Source organism: Varroa jacobsoni, unplaced genomic scaffold (genome assembly GCF_002532875.2).
Source record: "Varroa jacobsoni isolate VJ856 unplaced genomic scaffold, vjacob_1.0 scaffold_1338, whole genome shotgun sequence".
NCBI classification, from domain to species: Eukaryota; Metazoa; Arthropoda; class Arachnida; order Mesostigmata; family Varroidae; genus Varroa; species Varroa jacobsoni.
In genome coordinates this window covers 73137-92791 of record NW_019214240.1, presented here as the reverse complement: position 1 = coordinate 92791, position 19655 = coordinate 73137, and the positions used below count along the sequence as shown (strand labels likewise).

Sequence of the window (19655 nt, the reverse complement as noted above, 5' to 3'; positions counted from 1 at the left end):
CCGTTCACCCTGAGTTATATTTGAAGGAGGATAATTGTTAGATAAGTATACATCTTTGTTTTACAGATACTCAGCGTAACTCGAATAAGTTATTGGGGCTGCCTCGTAACTTTCGGACTTGGAAGGGTTATGAATTAGAGCAAATACGGAAAATGCTGCCGTTACCACTCCCGTAGGACTCATTGTAGCCCAAAATAAAGATAAAACTTTGTGATCCGTATACGAACGACGATAATAGTCTAGTATAACATTCAAAAAACTTTTCGTTAATGGCCAATGGGAAAAAGAAGCAATATACACAAACTGATAGTATCTACGTACCAACCTAAGATATTCTTGCAAAATACAGAACATTTAACTAAAAATGCATTTATTCACAAATATGATGTTTATTGTCGGTGTTCTCTACGAAAAAACTGAAAAATAATGAAGCAATCAGAATGTGAGTCATTAGCATTATTCCTGAGTTGAATCGGAGTAGAAAATACCATTAAATATTGGTTACACTTCTAACGACTCTAAGTATCAGAAGTTAAAATCATGATAAGTTATATTTCATTCATGATATCCCGACAACAACTCTAAACAACAAATCAGATTTTTCAAATTGATTTAATTGTGAGTTTGCTGTGTGGCTGCTTATGGTTTGCTTTGACTTTGATTTTTCTAAAATTCGTTTGCGGGAAAAAGGAGCATAAGTGGCAAACTGTTCTGAAATTGCCTTTGGGTGCATTTCTCCGAAATCTAACTTATGTATCATTTGCCTAGTGTTCCTATTGCAAAATATATTGATTAATTTACCACCTTAATTTCCATGGAAACAAATTTTCAACAAGGTACATTGTTAGAGTTATTTAAGTTAACTTCTCTGTATTCTTAGTCGTTTCAATAAAAAAAAAAACTGTAACTTTATAGAAATTTAAATTTGAAGGAAGCATTTGTTTAAAAGTCAAGTTTCACATAAATCAGCCCCCAACAACAACGTGGTAAAAAAGTTAATTTTGTAAAAACGTAAGTTCTGCTAAATGCGAAATCGGTCCCATAAGGCCCTATATAATTTCTCTAACAACATTCTGTGCTACAGACAAAGGAAACAAAGTCATCCAAAATCTAAGTCGGTATGCGTCGATGATATAGGCGTACATCCTTTGGAAACTTGTATTGAAACATTTACCTCGTAAAATTTGTGCGCGGTAGACTAAAATGTACACAACAGGACACATTGACTTTACTTGATAATTATCATTATTTTGGAAAAAAACTACTCGCCAATGGAAGAATTGTCTGAGCCCAATAAGCCCGTTTCTATCTGCTTTATTATGTACACGTATTGAAAGAAGGATCCGACACGAACAGATATAGCCAGTTGTCATATTTAAGGTCAGAGTTCAGCCAACGGGCAAATCCAGATACGAATGTAGCCTCATCGAGAGTTGATTTACTTGTCACAGTACAGCAATGTTTCAAAGCACATGATTTCCCAGAATGTTTCTGCCTTAAGATGAGTGTATTATACTTAATATTATTAAGTAATCACCACTGTTGTGCCGTGCGCCGGAAATATCAAAGTATAAAGCAACGAAAAGTTGGTTTAATAGTAGATTTAAACCGTATTCTACATGTATATATGTACACGTTTTTTTACCATTTGTTTTGGACCTGAAGGCTATTCTAAAGTGTTGTCACAAATATGCTTATGAAACCAACTTGGTGATCTAAACGCCTAATATTTTAGTTGCAGAAGCCAGTGCTCGGTCATGTGAACTTCTCCGTAAACATGTACAACACAACATTTATGACTAAATAGAAATTTCGAGAGAAATGTTGAACACGGAGTACCTGATCACCGCATTTCATCGAGAATACCTACTCATCTGTAATTCTGTATTCTACCCCTTATCTTCTATTACTGAACATCTAGCGCATTATCTTCCTTAGTACGGCTGGCCAACCACTTTTAGCCATGTGTGTCATCACCGATTACAACAAATTTCGCCGGATCAGCATCCTTCTTGAGCGCACGGATTATCTTCTGCTGTTATTTTAATCAACCAGTCAATCAACTTTGGATTCACTCCCATCCTAGGTTTTCCTTCCCGTGCAAGACAGCCCGCCGTTTATTTTCTTAGTTCCCGTGTTATGCGTTTCAGTGGAAGAGGCGTCCTTGCCCATATCGATTCTGTCTCATGTTCGGACGGGCAGTTACTAATGCTACTATCTATTCTATTGCGCTGTTCGTATTACACTGCACAGCGCTTTCCTGTCCGTGTCCGTCTGTGCTTAGTCCGTCGTCTGCTTGCGGCAGACGAGCGAGTGAGGGGGTCTGAGGCGATGCTAAGTTCCGGTTTCGATTTTGCCATCTGTAGTTTGTTGTGCTTTGCTTTTGGCGCGAAGGCGCGCTACGACGAAATCCTTTCGCATATAAGTCGGTACAACAACCGAACAACTCCATGGAAATGTTTTGCCATAAAGTTCTCGATCTCCATGAACTTATACTAGTTATCTAGACGCGTAAGGGTTCAGCAAAGAGAAAATTTAAGCTTACACTGATTCGTGTGTTTTGTGAGTGGATATTCTCTAGTGAGTGCATCCTCTTGCTCTACCAAGAGTAGCGGCACGGTGACAAGATGAAACAAAGTAGGTTCATTGAGGTTTCTTCTAGCTAACGCAGGTGCTAAATGTAAAACTATAGCTATTTACATGAGTGTTCAAACGTTAGATTTTCGAAATTCGGACTTTGTTGCAGTGTTTATTTATTTGTTAATTAGTGCACATAGAATGACGTTGACAAGGGACTACTATTTCTATTGTAGTAGATAATGTACACAACATTTGCACGCTATAAGAAAGGATCGAAATTATGAATGGAACAATACGAAATGCATTTTTCTTATCAAACTATCTATTACCTGTCAGCATAATTAACGTAACGATCCCATATAAAAGCTATATTCATGAAGTAAAATCTTATTTGAAGCACAAAGTACACACTTCGTTTATCTGTGGCTCGCAAATTTGGGTTATGCTTTAAACTCTAAATGTATATATTGAATTAAATTTTCTTCGAAGAATTCGATAAGAAACAGCAGAGAGTCAATTCAAGTAGAGATACGTTTGTGCAATCATTGCTGATATGAAGCATATTCGAACTGTTAAAAGATAGGCTGAGCTCCTCCCATCGTATTATCAGTCAGTGCATATATTATATTATATAGTACTGTGAATGATCGGTTAGTGCGTCTTAGATCTAGACATATCAGTACATGGCGTTTAATAATGGCCTCACTCTAAGGTTTAGGTTTGATAATTTGTTGCGAAAAGATAAGCTAGTTAGCAATATATACAAAAAAAAAAAAGGATCTAACGCTTTGAAGTTTATGAAAATGACAACGACTCTGCAGTTATCTATTGTAATCAAATTCCCTATAAGTAGATTACGGTAGATATTTACTGCTACTTGGAAATCTGGTAATCTTTTCAGTTTATTTGAAAAATTTAGATAGAATATTGCCAAGTCAGAGATGACGATAACATACGTAGCATTAGTTCCAGAGTTGTTTATGATATGATTATTTTTGTCGCAAATCGGATCTAGCCAAAAATACTTATCCGCAGCTGATTTTTAATAGTTGAAAATTAAACTCTAGACTAGCGTCGTTCAACTAAGTGAGCTATTCGATTTTGTAGCGAGCAGCTAAAATCAGTATCACGATCAATTTTATTATATACATTCGCCTATGACTGCATATATCATCTCGCTTGAAAGACAATTCCGGACATTACAATAAAATAGTTTAACAAATATTGACAAATAAACAGTTTGATTACTCTATCGGATGCTGTTAACCAGTTACGATACGCGTTTCTGACTTTGAATTTGGTATAATAATTGCACCAATTGTGAGAACGATCGCTGGTTTTTACAAGTTAATTTTCAGGTGTTTATTATGTAATTACTACACTGAGAGCGCGTGATTAGCTTTGAAGCAAAATAGCGAGCCAGGACGAGTATTTTGCATCTATTAATATTTTTTTTTAAATTTTTACGATCTTTAAATTAAGCAAAAGATATATATTATACTTAGAAGATATTTGAGTTGGATTTTAACTTACGGTGATAGAAACGTATTGATACAGGGATCACATGCTAGAAAAAGAAGGCGATTAAAATTATCAACGAAAACGTTACTTGTTACAGCTCGTTTGTCATTCGGGACAAAGCGGAAAGATAGTCCGAGCTCCTTCAGCAACAATAAAGAGACTAACTCGAAAAATGATATCATAGTTATCGACCTATCTGAAAATAGTCCCACAAAGGTAATTAAGATATATTTACTTTATTCAATAAATAGATAAATGGATAAGTGCAGCACACCAGGAATTAAGTCACTATGACTATCTAGTGCACACAAAGATGTCTGCCAAACAGTTTTTTTTTTTTAATTTTTATGCCGCTGCACATTCAGTAGATTTTAAAAACATATACGCTATTTTAAGAGTTTATGCACACCTTACAAGTTTGATTATCCTAAATTCTATGAACTATGAATGATTGCTTTCACTGCAGTCAGCTTCACCACCTACGAAGAAAGTACGACGAACACATGAAAACGAAACTGCTTCTTTAGCTGATAACGTTCCTAAAAGTCCTGTAAGAACATCGGCGAGGAGAAATACGACTACTACATCCGCTGATGTTGACAAGATCGAAAGTCCCGTTAAGCTGGCGCCTATGCAGCAAAGCCCAGCCAAAACGCCCGTAAAACAAAGTCTTGTAAAGACGCCTACAAGACAAAACCCAGACAAAATTTCTTCAAGTCACACAAAAGAACCTCAGGCAAGTGTCTTCTTTCAGCTAAATCACATCGATCAGAAGTATTCACTTTTAGCACAGCTTTCAATATGGAAATGAAGCTTTTGATTAATTGTCTAATTGAATTTTACTGGTACAAATGTTCATCAAATGCCATTTAATCAGCCTAGCACTGTTATTATCCTTCTAGCAAAATGTTTCGCTTTTTTTTTTACTATCACATTATTTACCTTAGCTTATGGCAGTTTTATCAGATCTCAATTTGATTGAATTTGATTTTTTCTGATTATCATTGTACCTACCCTTGGCGTGCTGAAGCTAGTTTCATTATGTTCCCTGCAACGCTGAATAGTCGACTATATGGTCCGGAAAAATAACCACTCTAAAGTTTCGGATTTGTTTAAATTTTTTAGACCGAATGCTTGTTTATGTTAAAGAATTTATACTCTAATATCTAAAACTGCATCAACTATATTGTAATCTCGTATTTTAGTCTGAATTTTATTACATCATTAAAGTGCGTAACCTTCAATAATATACTGCATTTTAAAATGCCCATTATAACAGAATTGAAACCTTTCAATCTGCAGGTCACACCACTTACAAAGAAACATAAGACAAGCTCATCTCAAAAGGATGGCAACATACAACTATCAAGTGATAAAGTTTTCAGAAGTCCTGCACAGACGTCAACGAGAAAGTGTTCTAGCAACACATCAACCATCTCTGCTTCTAACAAAAGTTTTACAAAAAATACGTCATCTGAGCAGAGTCCAGTTAAGGTACCGTATCAGCGAACTCCAACAAAAACGTTTTCTGAGCAGACGCCTTCAAAAACTCAACCTCAAAGCAGTCCTACACCAACTCCGCATTCGACTCCATTAAGCCAAACTTCTAGTGCTACTCCGTCAAGTCAAATACGGAACTCACCTGCAAATCGAACTCCCGTAAGGCACAGCGCTTTATATTGTTATAGCATCTATACAAGGCTAAATGATGCTTGTAAAGGAACTTTCTTCCAACATTGGAGTTTTATTATGCATTCATAGTTCAGAAATAAATTGATTCTCTAAAACCTAAAATTAGTAGTTTTCAAATAAAATTAAAAAATTAATAGCAATTACCTTATCAAGGCGCAGAATAAGCAAGTTTCAAATTGACGGTATTTTATTATACAATATAATGAGATTCTCAGAAAAGTGTTGAATGATACTAAAAAAAACAGAAGCGCAACAGGTTAAGAACATTTACGAATAAATTTATACTGCATTGCGATTTGTTAACGGTCATAGCTTTGTGGTCTAAGCTCTTAGACATCTATTAAAATCATCATTATATTTTTCTATCTATTTCGACATTCTAGAGACGAAGTAAAACGGAAATTGCCTACGAGGAGCTCAAGAAACGAAAGGACAGGGAATTTCGTCTTAAAGAAAAGGAAGAGAAGATTAAACAACGGGAGTTTGAAAAAGAGAAACGAGAGGTTAATAAAATTAGAGAGCAAATGTCTACTTTTTAGTCAGCAATTTTCGTCAACATCTGGACACGCAGATCGAAGCCATTATTTTTTTTATCTAGATCAGTAGATTTTTGTAACCGCAGAATTCCTCTAGGGGAATTGGGTTAAAGTCATAAATATGATTGAATCCAATGTATACAATTTATGTTAACCACTTTGGTATAGTTTTCTTTTGCAGCGGCTATTAGCATGCACACAATTTCTACGGAAAGTATCTTTCGTTCCTTGTAGTGAAATCTATCAGCATACTTCTCCCTTCTCCCATGCGCTACGCGCTTTGATGAGGCTCAGCATATTAAAGAACTTGTTAAGAAATAGCTGAGTACACACTTACATAGTAGCATCTGCTTCTAGGAAGAACGGCTTCGTCGTGAGCAGGAAAAAAAAGAGTTGAAGGAACGTAAAGAACAAGAGCGTCTAGAAAAAGAAAAAAAACGTGAAGCTGAAAAGCTCGATAGAGAGCGCAAGAAGGAGGAAGAACGTCTTGAAAAGGAAAGGGAACGCGAAGAAAAAGAGAAGCTTCGTAGAGAAAAAGAACGCAAAAGGGAGGAGGAACGCCTTGAAAAGGGAAGGGAGCGTGAAGAGAAGGAAAAGCTTCGCAAGGAAAAAGAAGAGGAGCGACGGAAAAAAGAGGACGAAAAACGGCGCGAACAAAAAGAGGAAGAGGCTAAAAAGCAAAAAGCAAAACAGGCTTTCAAGTCATTCTTCGTCGTCAAGACGATACCGAATAAAAGTCTTCCAGGTGGAGGCGGCGCAGACGCTGGTTCTTCCGGTGGCCCGGAAGACCCCAGTGATGGAACTAAAATAGGGGCAGACGATGGTACCATTGGTGGGATCGCTTTTTATAATGGTAGTACTTTTGCTGTCGGCGCCGCTTGTTCCGGATCGAATGGAAGTCTAGGAAAGTTTAAGCCATTCCAGCTAAAGAAAGACATGGCGCTAGCAGCAATCGTACCACCTGCTGCCAGAGCTAGGTTCGACCGAAATAAGATCGATGAGATTATAGGGCGCCAGCTTCGTGAACAAGGTGAAAAACAGTCAGATGGCAAAGCAGCCGATGCTACAGTAGATAACAATGTGAATTCGATAAAGAAAGCCGATACTCAGAACGAGTCGACGATGCTGTACCTCGACGTGCTCAAGAAGACTAACTATCGCCCGTTGAAGGCTGAAAAGAGAAAAATTCATCGAGAGGGAGAAGATACGGATTGTTTCGTCGTGGGAACTGAAAATCTGATAAATGATCAGGAATCGACATCTGGTGGTAGGGTACGGGCAAAATTTCTACAGTTTGTAGAAAATTACCGCCCAGCTTACTACGGCACTTGGAGAAAAACATGTCCACAGGTCAGCCTACTTTTAGATTACATGTTTTAAAAATTGTAGTTCTCGTGGGCAAGTTAAAAAACAGGTTAAACTAAAGAAGCTGCCCCATAGACGTAATATGAAACGGGAAAAAGTTGTTTTTTCGGGTTCCTGGCTTTTTGACATAAATAATTTTTGTTATAATATAGCATTGGCCTTACAAAGAAGCAGCCGAAAATTTCTAAAAAAAAAGCCATTCTTTATTGATTGCTTATCGGGTTCCTTATATTTATTTGTAATATTTGTAACAGTAAAGTCTGTTCTGTAAAAGAAAGTACGTTCTGTTACTGTCTAAGATGGCTGGATACACACAAGGTCGTAAAGGGTCAACAGTTTTTCTTTTATGGGAATTCGGGGGAATTAACGCAAGGTGCTCAGCCAACTGCTGCAGGATCACACGACGATGTTAGCCCGGGTGCTCATAAATTAACGTAGGCTGATCAGAGAAATCAAGTGGCAATATAATATATATGCATATACCTAAACGGTACTCAGAAATAAAAAAAAATTTCTACTTTTTACCAATTCTTTAATGTTTCGTTTTCTATAGATTACTGGACGACGCCCGTTCAATAAGTTTGAGGATTTTGACTATTCCATTGACTCAGATGACGAATGGGAAGATGTAGAAGGTGAAGTTGAGTCCATTGTTGGCACCGACGACGAAAAGGACAAAGAAGAAAATGTTGAGGACGATTATGAAGAGGATGACTTCTTTGTTCCTCACGGGTATCTTAGTGAGAGTGAGGAAGAAGAGAGCGACGACCAGGTAAGGCTTTACAAAAGAGTAAAAAACTTCGTATACTTCTGTTTGAACTTTAAAAGATGCTAATGCGACTAACTCCAGACAAACTTATCGGAATCATTGATTGTATGTGGAAACCTATAAGTCATCAGGGAGCTCGATATTAGACTTACTGAATCTCTGCACTGTCCTTTTGATGTCATGAATGTTCGACACTTTCTGATAGCCGCTTGACCCGGCAGCTCTGAAAGCACGAATAGCGGCTCGTCAGGAGGAGTTTAGAGCGGAGCGAAAGGCAGGTTTTCAGGCAAAGAAGATGGTTGCTGTTTGTGCTGTTTCAAGGAAAGGACATAACCTTGAAGCTGAATATCAAGTGCTTCAACAATTCAAGTAAAAACCAAATATTAGATTTTTTGTTTTGTATATTCTTTTGGAATAGTTGAAGCCTAATATTGGGATTTTCGAGTGACTTGCGGAATATTTAACTGCGTTTTAGTTGCCTTTGTATGGGGCCGCGTAGCGTGTTGAGCCGTATAGTTATGCGGTATCAGGTTCGACCTGAGCCTCCGTGATTTATTCAAAATATAAGCATTCTTAGTCATACTTCATCGTGTAATTACATTTTATCAGCGTGATTATCTTCTTCACACTTCTTATTTGTAATATATTAAAAAAATCGGTCCTCACCATTCCTAAGACATTTTTACTTATTGCGATCATATCGCGCCTGAAAGGGTTTAGTCCTTGAAAAAAACTCATTCCCATGTCAACGCCTGCATATAGAGATTCGTCAAATTCCGGGATGCTATAAATCGTACGCTAATGCGCTCAGACATTGGGCACCTTACGGAATTTCAGGGCCGTGCTCCTGGTTGCCTCTCAGGACCACCCCCTCAAACCGAGTTGGGAACAAGAACCAGAAATCATCAATACACCAAAGAGCAGCAAAGACCACCTTGAACCAAAAATGCTAACTGATGAAGGTGCGCGTTCAAAGAATCAAAATATTTCTTTCTTATTTCGATAAGCTTCATTCAAGAGTGCCTTGCATTAATTGTGAGTTGTTATATACAACCTGCGTAGGTCTCACTGTAACTGCCATTACCGCATCAATATTAAAAGGCTATTCATTTTTGTTTCTCTTGCAGCCCTAAAAGTTTTCTGTGAGACGGCTCATGGCTTCCAAAGTGGTGTGCGCCAGCTGTATGAAGAATTCTACAAGAAGTGGCGATCTGTGAGTGACGTTAAAATTGGTTTGAAGAGCCTAAAGCTTACTTTAACAGGGACCTGTAAGAAGTCGAAGAACAACAGGCTTGTTGTCAATAAGGATTGGGTCGAAAAGTTTGGCTTGAAGGAGCTCGACAACGATACCCCCAAAGAAGGAACGCCCAGTTTCTCAGCAAAACTACTTCCTGATGAGGTTCTTCCTGATCTTATCAAAGTTGCGCACGGTACTTCCAGCACCAGCCAGGTAATAACGGAATTCCTCAATAAGATGAAGGATTTGAAATTTGGTAAAGCGCAAGTTAAGCGCACATTGCGCACAATCGCTGTTTTCGATCACGTGCATAGTTGTTGGCTGGTTAGGCTCGAACTCCTCAAAATGCATAACCTGGAGGAGCTTATCAAGAAGATTAAGGCAGAAGAAAAGCCAGCTAAGGATAAGAAAGACATTCACAAAAAAGATACAAAAGAGGTCGTTGAGGAAGAGAGGACAGCAGGACCAGGACGAAATAATAAAGATCAGATCGCAAAGAACGGCTTTAGCCACGATTCTAACAGTAAAGACTCATTCACGAATGACACGAAAAGCAAAGAGAACATGCCAAAGGGATCAACTTCAAAAAGTTTGTCTATCAAAAAGTTCTTCAGCAGTTCGTCAAAGGGCAATGGCACTCTTTCAAACAGCAGTCTAACGACACCTACTACCGAGGGCACGCCTAAGGTAAAAAAGCGTATTCAATTAACGACGCTATCGAGAACAGTAACAATGAAACAAGACTACAAGTCTCGACCTGTGCTTAACCCTGAGGAAGTGATGGTGATCGACGAAGACGAATAGTTTAGGTGATCTTGGATCAAACGGATTACCATAGCGTATGCACGGTTTTTTATTTTGTTAATTTCCAATTCGAAGATTGTTCATTTCGTCTATATACAAATCACAAAAATGTTGCTACGGAATTGCTGCATTTTCTAGTGAATCAGAAGTCAGGAAAGAGTAAATTATGAAACATTAAAGGGGTGTCTATATATGGTGATTCGGAACATTGTGATGGTATTGGTGGTGGATATCCAATGCTAAGTTAGTACTTTTTCTTTATTTGTCTTTAGATAGAATAATCAAAGCGTGTATACGGGATAAAAGCACGTTTAATGATATCTCCTTTTTAGGTTTCCTTTATATCGTTATAGCCTATAGTTTTGATTCTTGGATTACGTGGCGTATATATAGCTGCTTTCATGAGTAGCACGAATCTATATAAGGGCAATAATTTTCTTGATGAATTTGATATCGGTGATTTAGAGGGTATATCGATTATAAAAAGAAATGAAAAACAAAATGAACAACTAATAATATTGGCAGTAATATTTCCAAAAATAAAAGTCATTAATTCATTATTATTCACACTAGATTACAGAAGGAGGCTGCACAAAACTGTAGTATAATCAATTATCAGAGGCAAAGAAAAATAAAACAAAAACGATACCTGTGTATTTTATAAAGTCAACTAGCAACATTTAATTTTTATTTCAAACTATGTGGTGCCTACTAGGTGGTGTGGTGCCTAGATATGTAGAGACGAACTGTACAAATGCTCAGGCGATTTATAACCTTGACGTGTCCTTAGTTCAAGCTTGACAATCGAGGTCGGATAAAACGGTTTGCCATTGGCTGATTCCAATGCAAGTATATTCTATATAAGTGCACGTTGTACAAACATTTTATGAATCCTTAACGTATTATCTCTATGACTTTAAACTAAAAAGATATTACGGGGTAGTAGAAGCTTATTCAGACTTGCCCAGTCAATGTGCGGACCGCCACTCAAAATACATCGAAAATTCCAAGCCCATTAGTGTGATGACCATGTCGTCGCAAACCGCCAAGGGATTTGGTTAGTCTTAAATTTAGATGTTCGACGTTTTGCAATAATAGAATCGAATTTTGGTTAGTAACATGCACGGCCATGACTTACAATTATTTTATATACTATATAGTGTAGAATCGCAATAATGAGTAATGCCGCATTCGCTTTCGCACTAACCTGTAACGTAAAGACGAGAACGCGCCCAAGTGATAGTTTCGATTGTAATTTTTCTCCCGCACTACCCTGAACCAGAATTCGATCATCGATGATGCACATCCCCAAGAGTAGCTGTACCCATAAGGGCTAGCGGATACCAAAATCTCAATGTCATTGACAGCGGCAGAACATACAACACGTTTAGCCAGAGATTTCGTACGGCGTAATGGCATAACAAATCGGCAAGACGTGGCTAGTGGCTATGGCCGTAGCTAGTTCAACAAACAGTCCCTTTTTCGCGGCTCTCCGCACATAGGGAGCACAGGCATCATGGGCTCATATCTCACTAATGCAGCAAACCGGATAGCCAATAACCGATAAAAAGAAGCATGCCATATATAATAGTACTTCATATCGAACCTGACACCTTGCAACGTAAGCTTCCACTTACTCTTCGCGGCTTTCGGCGTGTGATTAACGTAGTCGTGCTTAGACTAGCGGTTTGTAGACGCTTCATGCAAAGGCATTTCATTCTCAGAATATAGCCATTTAATCGTGGAGTAGCGATCTTAAAATCTCGCAGCTTAGAAATCTATAAAAGATCAGGCCAGTTAAGCCCATCTATAAAATCTAAAAATCTATCGGTATTTCTTTTCAAAATTTCTATGTAAATGCAAACGAGGACATATTGGATAGGTTTTACTAGTACATGCTTGGTTCAAAATTTATATTATGAGTATTCATAGTTAATTCAAATTTCAACAATAGTAGGTTGCTAAAAAGCATTTGAGTTAAAAAAGCACAAGAAATGAAGAAAAATGTATCCACAAAAACTTCCTAACACGGTTCCATGTTAGTCAGTTTATAAGTCCTGCGGTGCAATTAAATTATTAAACTTGTTACCATTCCTGATGCTTTTCAAACGGGATCTGAAACCTCAAGTCATTTAATAATTATTTTAACTTAAGCGACTAATTATTTAAATACCTACGCTCTAGAATAGATATTTTCCAAAATAATTTCTTTTACCCTTGTCCAAGGTTCGACCGTTGCTATATCTATGTGTATTCACCATTCAAATTTACCCGCACCTTAGTCGGTAGCTTTTTTCGTTTTTAATACGAGACATTTGTTAATTTATTACTGGGAAAAGGGTAAGAGCTATATATCCAACTGCAATAATGGTTATTTCGTTGAAGTTGTCTCTTCGCCTAACATACGATTGCCATGGCATACCTAAGTCGCTGCGGGGTCCCATCTGTAGATTAAAATTGGAACGAAACCCTCTAGTTTTTTACCGAAACAGGAATAGGTACTGATCCATAAGTATACTTATTTTAGTTCGTTTGTTGGCTGGACTGGCACATGAATTCGTTTACAGCATCTGTTGAAAATTTAATAGTATGTGCTACATGGAAAAATAAATAAAAGCATAAGCGAACGCACGCTAAATAGTCATGTTTTGAATTAATAGGTATTTATTCAATAACATTTTATTATATTCCAAAAGAGAAAAAAAATTCATATCCAGGTGTTTAGCAACGGAAAAGCCAGAACATCGATATTTCTGTATCCCATGCTATTTGTGTGGACGCTGGACATAGTTCTACGTGTAAATAAACGAAAGAAGCCCGTTTGAAAAGCATATTCAAAGAACAAGGTCCTAGAAAGAATGGTATATTGTCTTTGCGAAAGCTTGTATTGTATAACGATAAAATTCTGTTATCGAAATTGTATTAACATAACTTTATCTTAATTTAATATAACGCTAATAAATCGATATGTATTAGTCAAGCGAAGTTATTGAATCCCTTGATATCACAACCGTCATACTGACGCTGAGCGAACCCGTGACTAGAAAAACTGGCTGAGTGTTTTAAGTTATGAGCCGGTACCGTCTAAAAGTAGGCTAAATCAACAGAAGAAAACGTTTACTGAAATTATTGAATCAGCTAATTCGCTAACTAAAATACGTACCTAAACAAGAAATCGATGTGTGCTTTATATCATTAGTTCTTCAAAAGACTCTCATTCTCAAAATTCTAAAAATCTCATTCAATAAAAAAAAGCTAAATATTCTCAGGATAAAGATCAGCTCCAGAAGAACAGGAATAAGCTATAAACTTATATTAAACGTCTCGAACCCAACAGACTCGTCATCATGGCAGCCTGATGTGGCGCTGAATATAAGTGAATAAACAAGCAATGAACGGCAGAGAAAATGAGATATCTGAGGGGTAATCTCTAATCTACGACAATGAAACCTACTACTAGCCTTATGGTCTCTATCTGTTGTGGCGATATCAGTTCTATATGATATTGAAGTTCATTGTAAAGTTTGTAAATTGGTGTGGAGGAAAAGAGTCGCTATATTTTTTGATAGTATTATCGAGGCTTCCCTTTATCATTGAACATATATGTAAGATATCGTCCGTCGCTCGTCTTTCTAAGATGCAGACATTCAGTAATTGTTAAAAATACGTACAAAAAAGATACTGTCTCTTCAATAACCCTTTGGAAAATGCAAAGCTACAAAATCTTATTGAAGCCATCTTATTGAATTATACATTCGACCTCTGCCGTGTTTTCGACTCTCGTAACCCATTCACCGCTATGATCTTCGAAACCCAGTTAATAGTGAGGCACTTATATAGATAAGTTTACATAGCAATAGTAAAAACAGATGTTAAATCCGTTTTGACCAACTTTCGAGCCGGAAGAGTTGACTTCATTATTTCTCAATGCTACAAACGAAACTAGGTCATTTTTTACCGACATGTAACACTTTTTCTTTCTCTTTGATATCTCTTTTCCAACTTATGGCCAATCTGCTTAATTAGAATTACAATGAGAACTTACATGAGCTCCGGCCGCCATTTGCTTCTTCATCCAATGTAATATCATTGGGTAAAACACGAACGACTCCCCACAATAAGGATGACCGTTATCAATAATGGCAAACTTCCAGCAGAACTTGTAAATTGACAGTGTTGGGCATATTATAAGCAATAATGAAATACTACTGAACATCCTCTCTTCATGTTGAATCTTCGCAGATGACACTGATAAATGAATAGCAGATAAGATCTTAACATTAATACCAATGGTGCATTATTGACTGTTATGTTTGCGATTGAGGTGCTATTCCTTGATGCTACTGCAGCTAGCAGTGTTATTATTAATATTATTATATGTAAAGCTGAATAAGGACTATGGGCAGACCACCGCACTTGACATGATGATAGTAGTCCCTATGGGTTCGAACGTAAGAGAGGGTGGACGATAGCTGGGCTACTCGTATAAAACCACAGGGAAACTGGTCACAGTATCGTTATTACCAGAGGATACCAAATCACAGAGGGACAGATCAAGTCATTCGAAACCACAAAGACCCTTTAACAAAGGCAGCGAACGTTTGCATCAGTCACGTACCGCCACGGGACCTTAAACTCGTTCAGCGAGTGGTCCCCGTATAAGTGTAAACGATGAAGTTCTCGTTCGTTTTGCTCGGCCTAACGGCTATCGCATTCCAGTGCATCGGTAAGTTGATCTTGGCTTTGAGTGCGAGTAACTTCCGTAAGTCTCGGAATTAGCGCTCTTTCACCCTGCTAGTTATATCGAACAATTTAACCCCGCGCCATCGCATTTGTTGCAGATATGGCATTATTACCCACTCACCAAATAATGACCTTTACATCTTTCTACGTCTAAGCGTGCAGCATAAACGCACTCATTATATATCCACGGCTGTCAGCACCATTATATGCCTTTCATCTTGGCCCGTTTCTAGAGCCACAGTTAGTGGACTTCGCTGTCCTCTTACTACGTGTTTGGAGAGCAACTGTTCCGCTGGTATGATTAGTTAGTAATGGAAGTTGACGTTGCCGTTGTTGTTGTTCTATCAATCAAATCTTAAGATGGACCAAACACACTTGAAATAAAAAACGAAATATCGATACTGAAGAAATTAATTCCGCAAGCTGTGAGATTAGTATCACTTTGTGAACACAGTGAGTTGAGTTCCGAGCCCTTAATCCCTTCGCCGCAGATGGTCACGCGTACCCAACCTACATGCCGGCGGCCGTGCAGGACCAACTACAGCTGACCGCCGCCGGGATCATGGCGCGACCTTACCCGAACGGAGTGAAAACCCACCAACAGTATCATTCTCCGCAGTATAGCAGCATTTGGCATATCCCTGTCACCGGCGTTCCGATCAGTATTTCGATGCCGTTCGTCCTGACCACGGCCATGATGCCTGGGCAACACGCCTATAGCTATGTGCCCTACTCGATGATCACTCAGGTGATGCACTACCCCGCAAGTAGCACGTTGACAACGCGAACCCGTCCAAGTTCACCTTTGGCACCACCGCTCGTACCCGCATCTCAACCAAAGTTCACGACACGGACGCCGGAGGATATTGACGTGGCTACAATGAAATCACAACGAACGGATCCTGCTCCAACGGTTACAGAAGCCACAGAGCCTGTAGATCTATCACAACCTATGGGAGCAAATGAATCATTCGCAGCCGATGTGCCAGCCATGGACCTGATCAACAACGAAATGGATAGAAGCATGAACCCTGGCATAAGTCGGGGAACTTAACCAGAGATGAGCGGACACAATAAAAATATGGAAGAAGGAAAAGCGCTAGAAGAAGCTATCACGGACGCGTTAGCGAATACAATTAAGCAGCAAGTGACTAACGAAACAGTAATATCGTTGATGAACAGAAAATTCTACATGGTTAACTGGCTTTAGAATACAGCCTAAGCGCTGACTTGCTGCCATGTAATTGAGAATCAGTGTGTGACTAGAGCAAATTAACAAGCTAAATTAGGCTAAATAATCGACTAATTAATACCTACCTTTAAAACTTTATCAGGCATGATCTAGACCAAAAGGCAAACCCGGATGATAGGGTAATGAGATTACTAGAAATCCTGAAAATATTAGCGTCACCGTTACACGCTACATGGATGACCGTTTATTTAAGTATAACTGCATATGATATATGAGTAATTAACTATAATTATAATATATCTTTGAAATACATCGGTTTAGCAGAGATCTTGAATATCGCCAATCTCCAAAAGCTAAGACTATTAGTTTTACCAGTTTCATTCTTAATGTAGCACGCATTTGTTCTTATATGTTTCATGTTAAGGTTCTCTCATAAATTCAGTGAAAAAGTCACAAAAAAGTTTATTCAATGTTTATCGAATGAGATGATTTCTTGCATTTACACCTCGTCCTTTATGGCATATATAAATAGAAGCTTTAACTAACACACGACAGATGATGCTCTCTTTGATAAATCCTGCAAATACAAAAAACGTTTGCAACGCTTTTTTGCAATCCCTACGTGGAATCCCTCACCGAACAAAACCCGCACACGTAGCATTGGCCGAGGAGCCGGCCGCAGAACTTCGTACCCCCGACCTGAAGCAACTCGACCTTCTGCAGGAAATATTTTCTAATCCGAATGTCGCTGACGAAAAAATAGCAGCCGCTATGAAAAGCTTTGACAAAGCGCCGATTGACAAATCGGTCCGGGATTTAGCCAACATTCTTAAGCTTCTCGTAACTGAACACCAGCTTTCACTGCAATCTCTCCGCATTATTTCCGTAGCTATGGACAAGGTAAGGGCCCACTATCCTTGAATTATTTTAAAAATAGTACGAACAGCAAAAGAACAATCGCACATCTTACTATAAGTAATATTTGGGCTGTCCAGTTATTTTGCTTATCATAACTGTTTTTTCTTAGCCAAACCCCTAACCGGACAACTATGGGTAGACATAATTCCTTTTTAGGACAGTGTAAAAAATAACTATCATGTGCTAATTAAGAGACTGCTGTATACATCACGGCAAACATTTGTTCGTAGCGAGATCTTTCGATTTGACTTCATTGTTGAACCGATTCTCTCGTAATTGCTTCATTGTATGGTTCTTTTAATTGGACAGCTATCCATCCGCACCAATAGAGAAGCATTAACTTCGGTGGTGAACACCAGGGTTGAACCTTCTGCTCAGCCTGTTTCCATACTGTCGTCACGTGCACGCCGAGATGTGCTTCCGCATCCAGGACATCCTGACAAACGAACAGGGGCCTATGACGATTTTTCTAATTATGAATCTTTCGGCGACCTCAGCCGTCCTCGTCAGAAGAGGTTAGTTTATTAAGCATGGTTATTATGATCGAACAGTTTCATTCATCTGAATGTTCACTTACCATATAACGTAGAACGTAGTTTTTCAATAAGTATATACGCATTATAGAAATGAGGAAGTGAAGTGGTGGCTGAAGCTAACACTGATTATTCAGATTGTTGGGTTTGTCAATTACATCAAATTGCAGCTACCATGCGTGAATCTGCCATTTAATTCTGTGATTTCGCGTCCGCAGGCTCTCTAGATGTTATGATCAAGGACGTTTTCGTTATGCGAAATAGATTTTAGCCCTTATATTTCAACATCTTCGTGCTATTTCGTGTTGGTGCTTTCTACGATAGGTTCTCGTACCATACAATCGGTGCGTTAGCTCTTCTCGCGTTAGCAACCTCGCCGTACCTCTGGGGCGGACCTTTTGCATTCGGCCCATGGGCCTACCGCTACGGCTACCCCGGATATTATCCAGGGTACGTGCCCGTAGCTGCTCCTCCGGCAGCGGCAGCAGCAGCAGCAGCAATAGCTAAGAAGTGAGAACTATTCAACCCACCGAGGAAGGCTTAACATAAGCCTCATAAACATCGTAGCTGAGAGGTGTGTATGGGAAGTGGTCAGACTGAACGAACACTAGAACCACTACACGCAGACACAATAACTATTCATTGCGATATCATTGCTCATTCTCTGTAATGATCTCTCGTGATGTTTTTAGTTTTAGAAAATGAAATTCGATAGTAGGTGGACGCTCGATGATGTCTAAAGCACAGCGTATGTTATTGGGGTTCAGCCCGCTATCATGAAAATTGAACATGACAGCGCAAACATTATCGATCTGGAGGGTCGTAGCCACTGCGGCCGAACGTTTAAGTATGGACGCTGTAACACTATTATTGCATTAGAGAATGAACCAACTTCCTTTATCTAAACGGCAGGAAATATAACGAAGTCCAACACGTCTTGAGGAGGCTGGCTGCACTCGATCATCTAAACATATATTGTGATTCTCAAAAACAGTGAGAAAGACTGAGCGTACGCGGTTGTGCAGATACATATGATACGCAGATGCGTGCAGAGATGTGCAGATACACAGAAAAATAAAAATGCAAAGAACTACCATATAGTTCGTTATAAACTTCATAAATAAACAGGCAAACACAGGCGAAATTGCTCTTAAACATACATCAGCCACAATGGTACAATAAAAGTTTGTATCGTAATAAAATGAGGAAATGCTTTTTATGTTGTTAATTTTTCTACAATTTCTGGACATGGTGTTTTGATAATCCAAGATTCCAAACTGTTTTATTGTTTAACCACATTTTTTTTAAGAATATCTATGCTGGAGCCCTCACCTTAGTTTTTGCATTCCTGACCAAAAAAATAACAACAGCGATCCTTGTCTATAAGTCCTCAAAAATAGAGAATATTCCAAAGACATCAAAGATGTTTCTGAGATTGGAGATCTAGGATTTTATAACTATCTATAACTGTATGTAATCTATGTAACGCAAATTGTATAAATGCGCATACCCTTGATACTATGTGTAAATTAGCGCAATTTTGTTAACCTACCGCTTTTGCAAGCCATAACGTACGGTGAAGGAGAACAGTTATTCGCCATTCGTGGTACATGCAGAATTTTACCCTTGAAATGCCCGTTTGAACTGATGATCGATATCACGAAGATAAACGCATGTGAAAGTCCTTGTTTTTAGTTTCGCCGCCTGATAGACTACATCTTCCTTGCCAGATTTCCCGAACCTTCAGAACTCAAGAATAACCATA

General features: G+C 38.5%; 2 protein-coding genes and 1 long non-coding RNA gene across 5 annotated transcripts; 2 read left to right on the top strand and 1 right to left on the bottom strand.

Annotated features, from left to right (window-relative positions):
- Positions 1 to 344: 344 nt before the first annotated feature.
- Positions 345 to 1997, bottom strand: LOC147752296 (uncharacterized). The gene is made up of 2 exons (XR_015314415.1): positions 1871 to 1997; positions 345 to 1539 (listed from the first exon to the last, which is right to left on the bottom strand). It is a non-coding gene; the product is annotated as an uncharacterized LOC147752296 (long non-coding RNA).
- Positions 1998 to 2439: 442 nt separating this feature from the next.
- On the top strand, positions 2440 to 11177 carry LOC111268974 (uncharacterized). Its single transcript, XM_022848263.2, has 10 exons — positions 2440 to 2637; positions 4199 to 4317; positions 4568 to 4837; positions 5404 to 5760; positions 6177 to 6296; positions 6687 to 7679; positions 8248 to 8466; positions 8669 to 8832; positions 9301 to 9425; positions 9591 to 11177. Exons 1-10 carry the CDS (start codon positions 2628 to 2630, stop codon positions 10502 to 10504), a joined length of 3291 nt encoding a protein of 1096 aa, XP_022703998.1. The 5' UTR covers positions 2440 to 2627; the 3' UTR covers positions 10505 to 11177.
- A 3849-nt stretch (positions 11178 to 15026) lies between these two features.
- LOC111268978 (uncharacterized) lies at positions 15027 to 19092 on the top strand. 3 transcript variants are annotated; one of them, XM_022848272.2, is made up of 4 exons: positions 15027 to 15230; positions 17098 to 17339; positions 17667 to 17872; positions 18215 to 19092. In XM_022848272.2, exons 1-4 carry the CDS (start codon positions 15176 to 15178, stop codon positions 18402 to 18404), a joined length of 693 nt encoding a protein of 230 aa, XP_022704007.1. In that variant the 5' UTR covers positions 15027 to 15175; the 3' UTR covers positions 18405 to 19092. The 3 variants fall into 3 exon arrangements, 2 of the variants coding, with proteins under 2 accessions (XP_022704007.1, XP_022704005.1); XR_002685489.2 differs by lacking the exon at positions 15027 to 15230 and having other exon boundaries at positions 15740 to 17339; positions 18215 to 18464; positions 18803 to 19092; XM_022848270.2 differs by lacking the exon at positions 15027 to 15230 and having other exon boundaries at positions 15740 to 17339.
- The last annotated feature ends 563 nt before the right edge of the window (positions 19093 to 19655 follow it).

Excerpts from the sequence above, each read along its gene's own strand:
- LOC111268978 (XM_022848270.2), top strand. The coding sequence starts at position 16,995 with ATGATGCTCTCTTTGATAAATCCTGCAAATACAAAAAACGTTTGCAAC. Across the intron at positions 17,340-17,666 it reads TTTCCGTAGCTATGGACAAG|CTATCCATCCGCACCAATAG; the intron begins GTAAGGGCCCAC and ends TTAATTGGACAG. Across the intron at positions 17,873-18,214 it reads AGCCGTCCTCGTCAGAAGAG|GTTCTCGTACCATACAATCG; the intron begins GTTAGTTTATTA and ends TTTCTACGATAG.
- LOC111268974 (XM_022848263.2), top strand. Across the intron at positions 7,680-8,247 it reads GGAGAAAAACATGTCCACAG|ATTACTGGACGACGCCCGTT; the intron begins GTCAGCCTACTT and ends CGTTTTCTATAG. Across the intron at positions 8,833-9,300 it reads CAAGTGCTTCAACAATTCAA|GGCCGTGCTCCTGGTTGCCT; the intron begins GTAAAAACCAAA and ends ACGGAATTTCAG.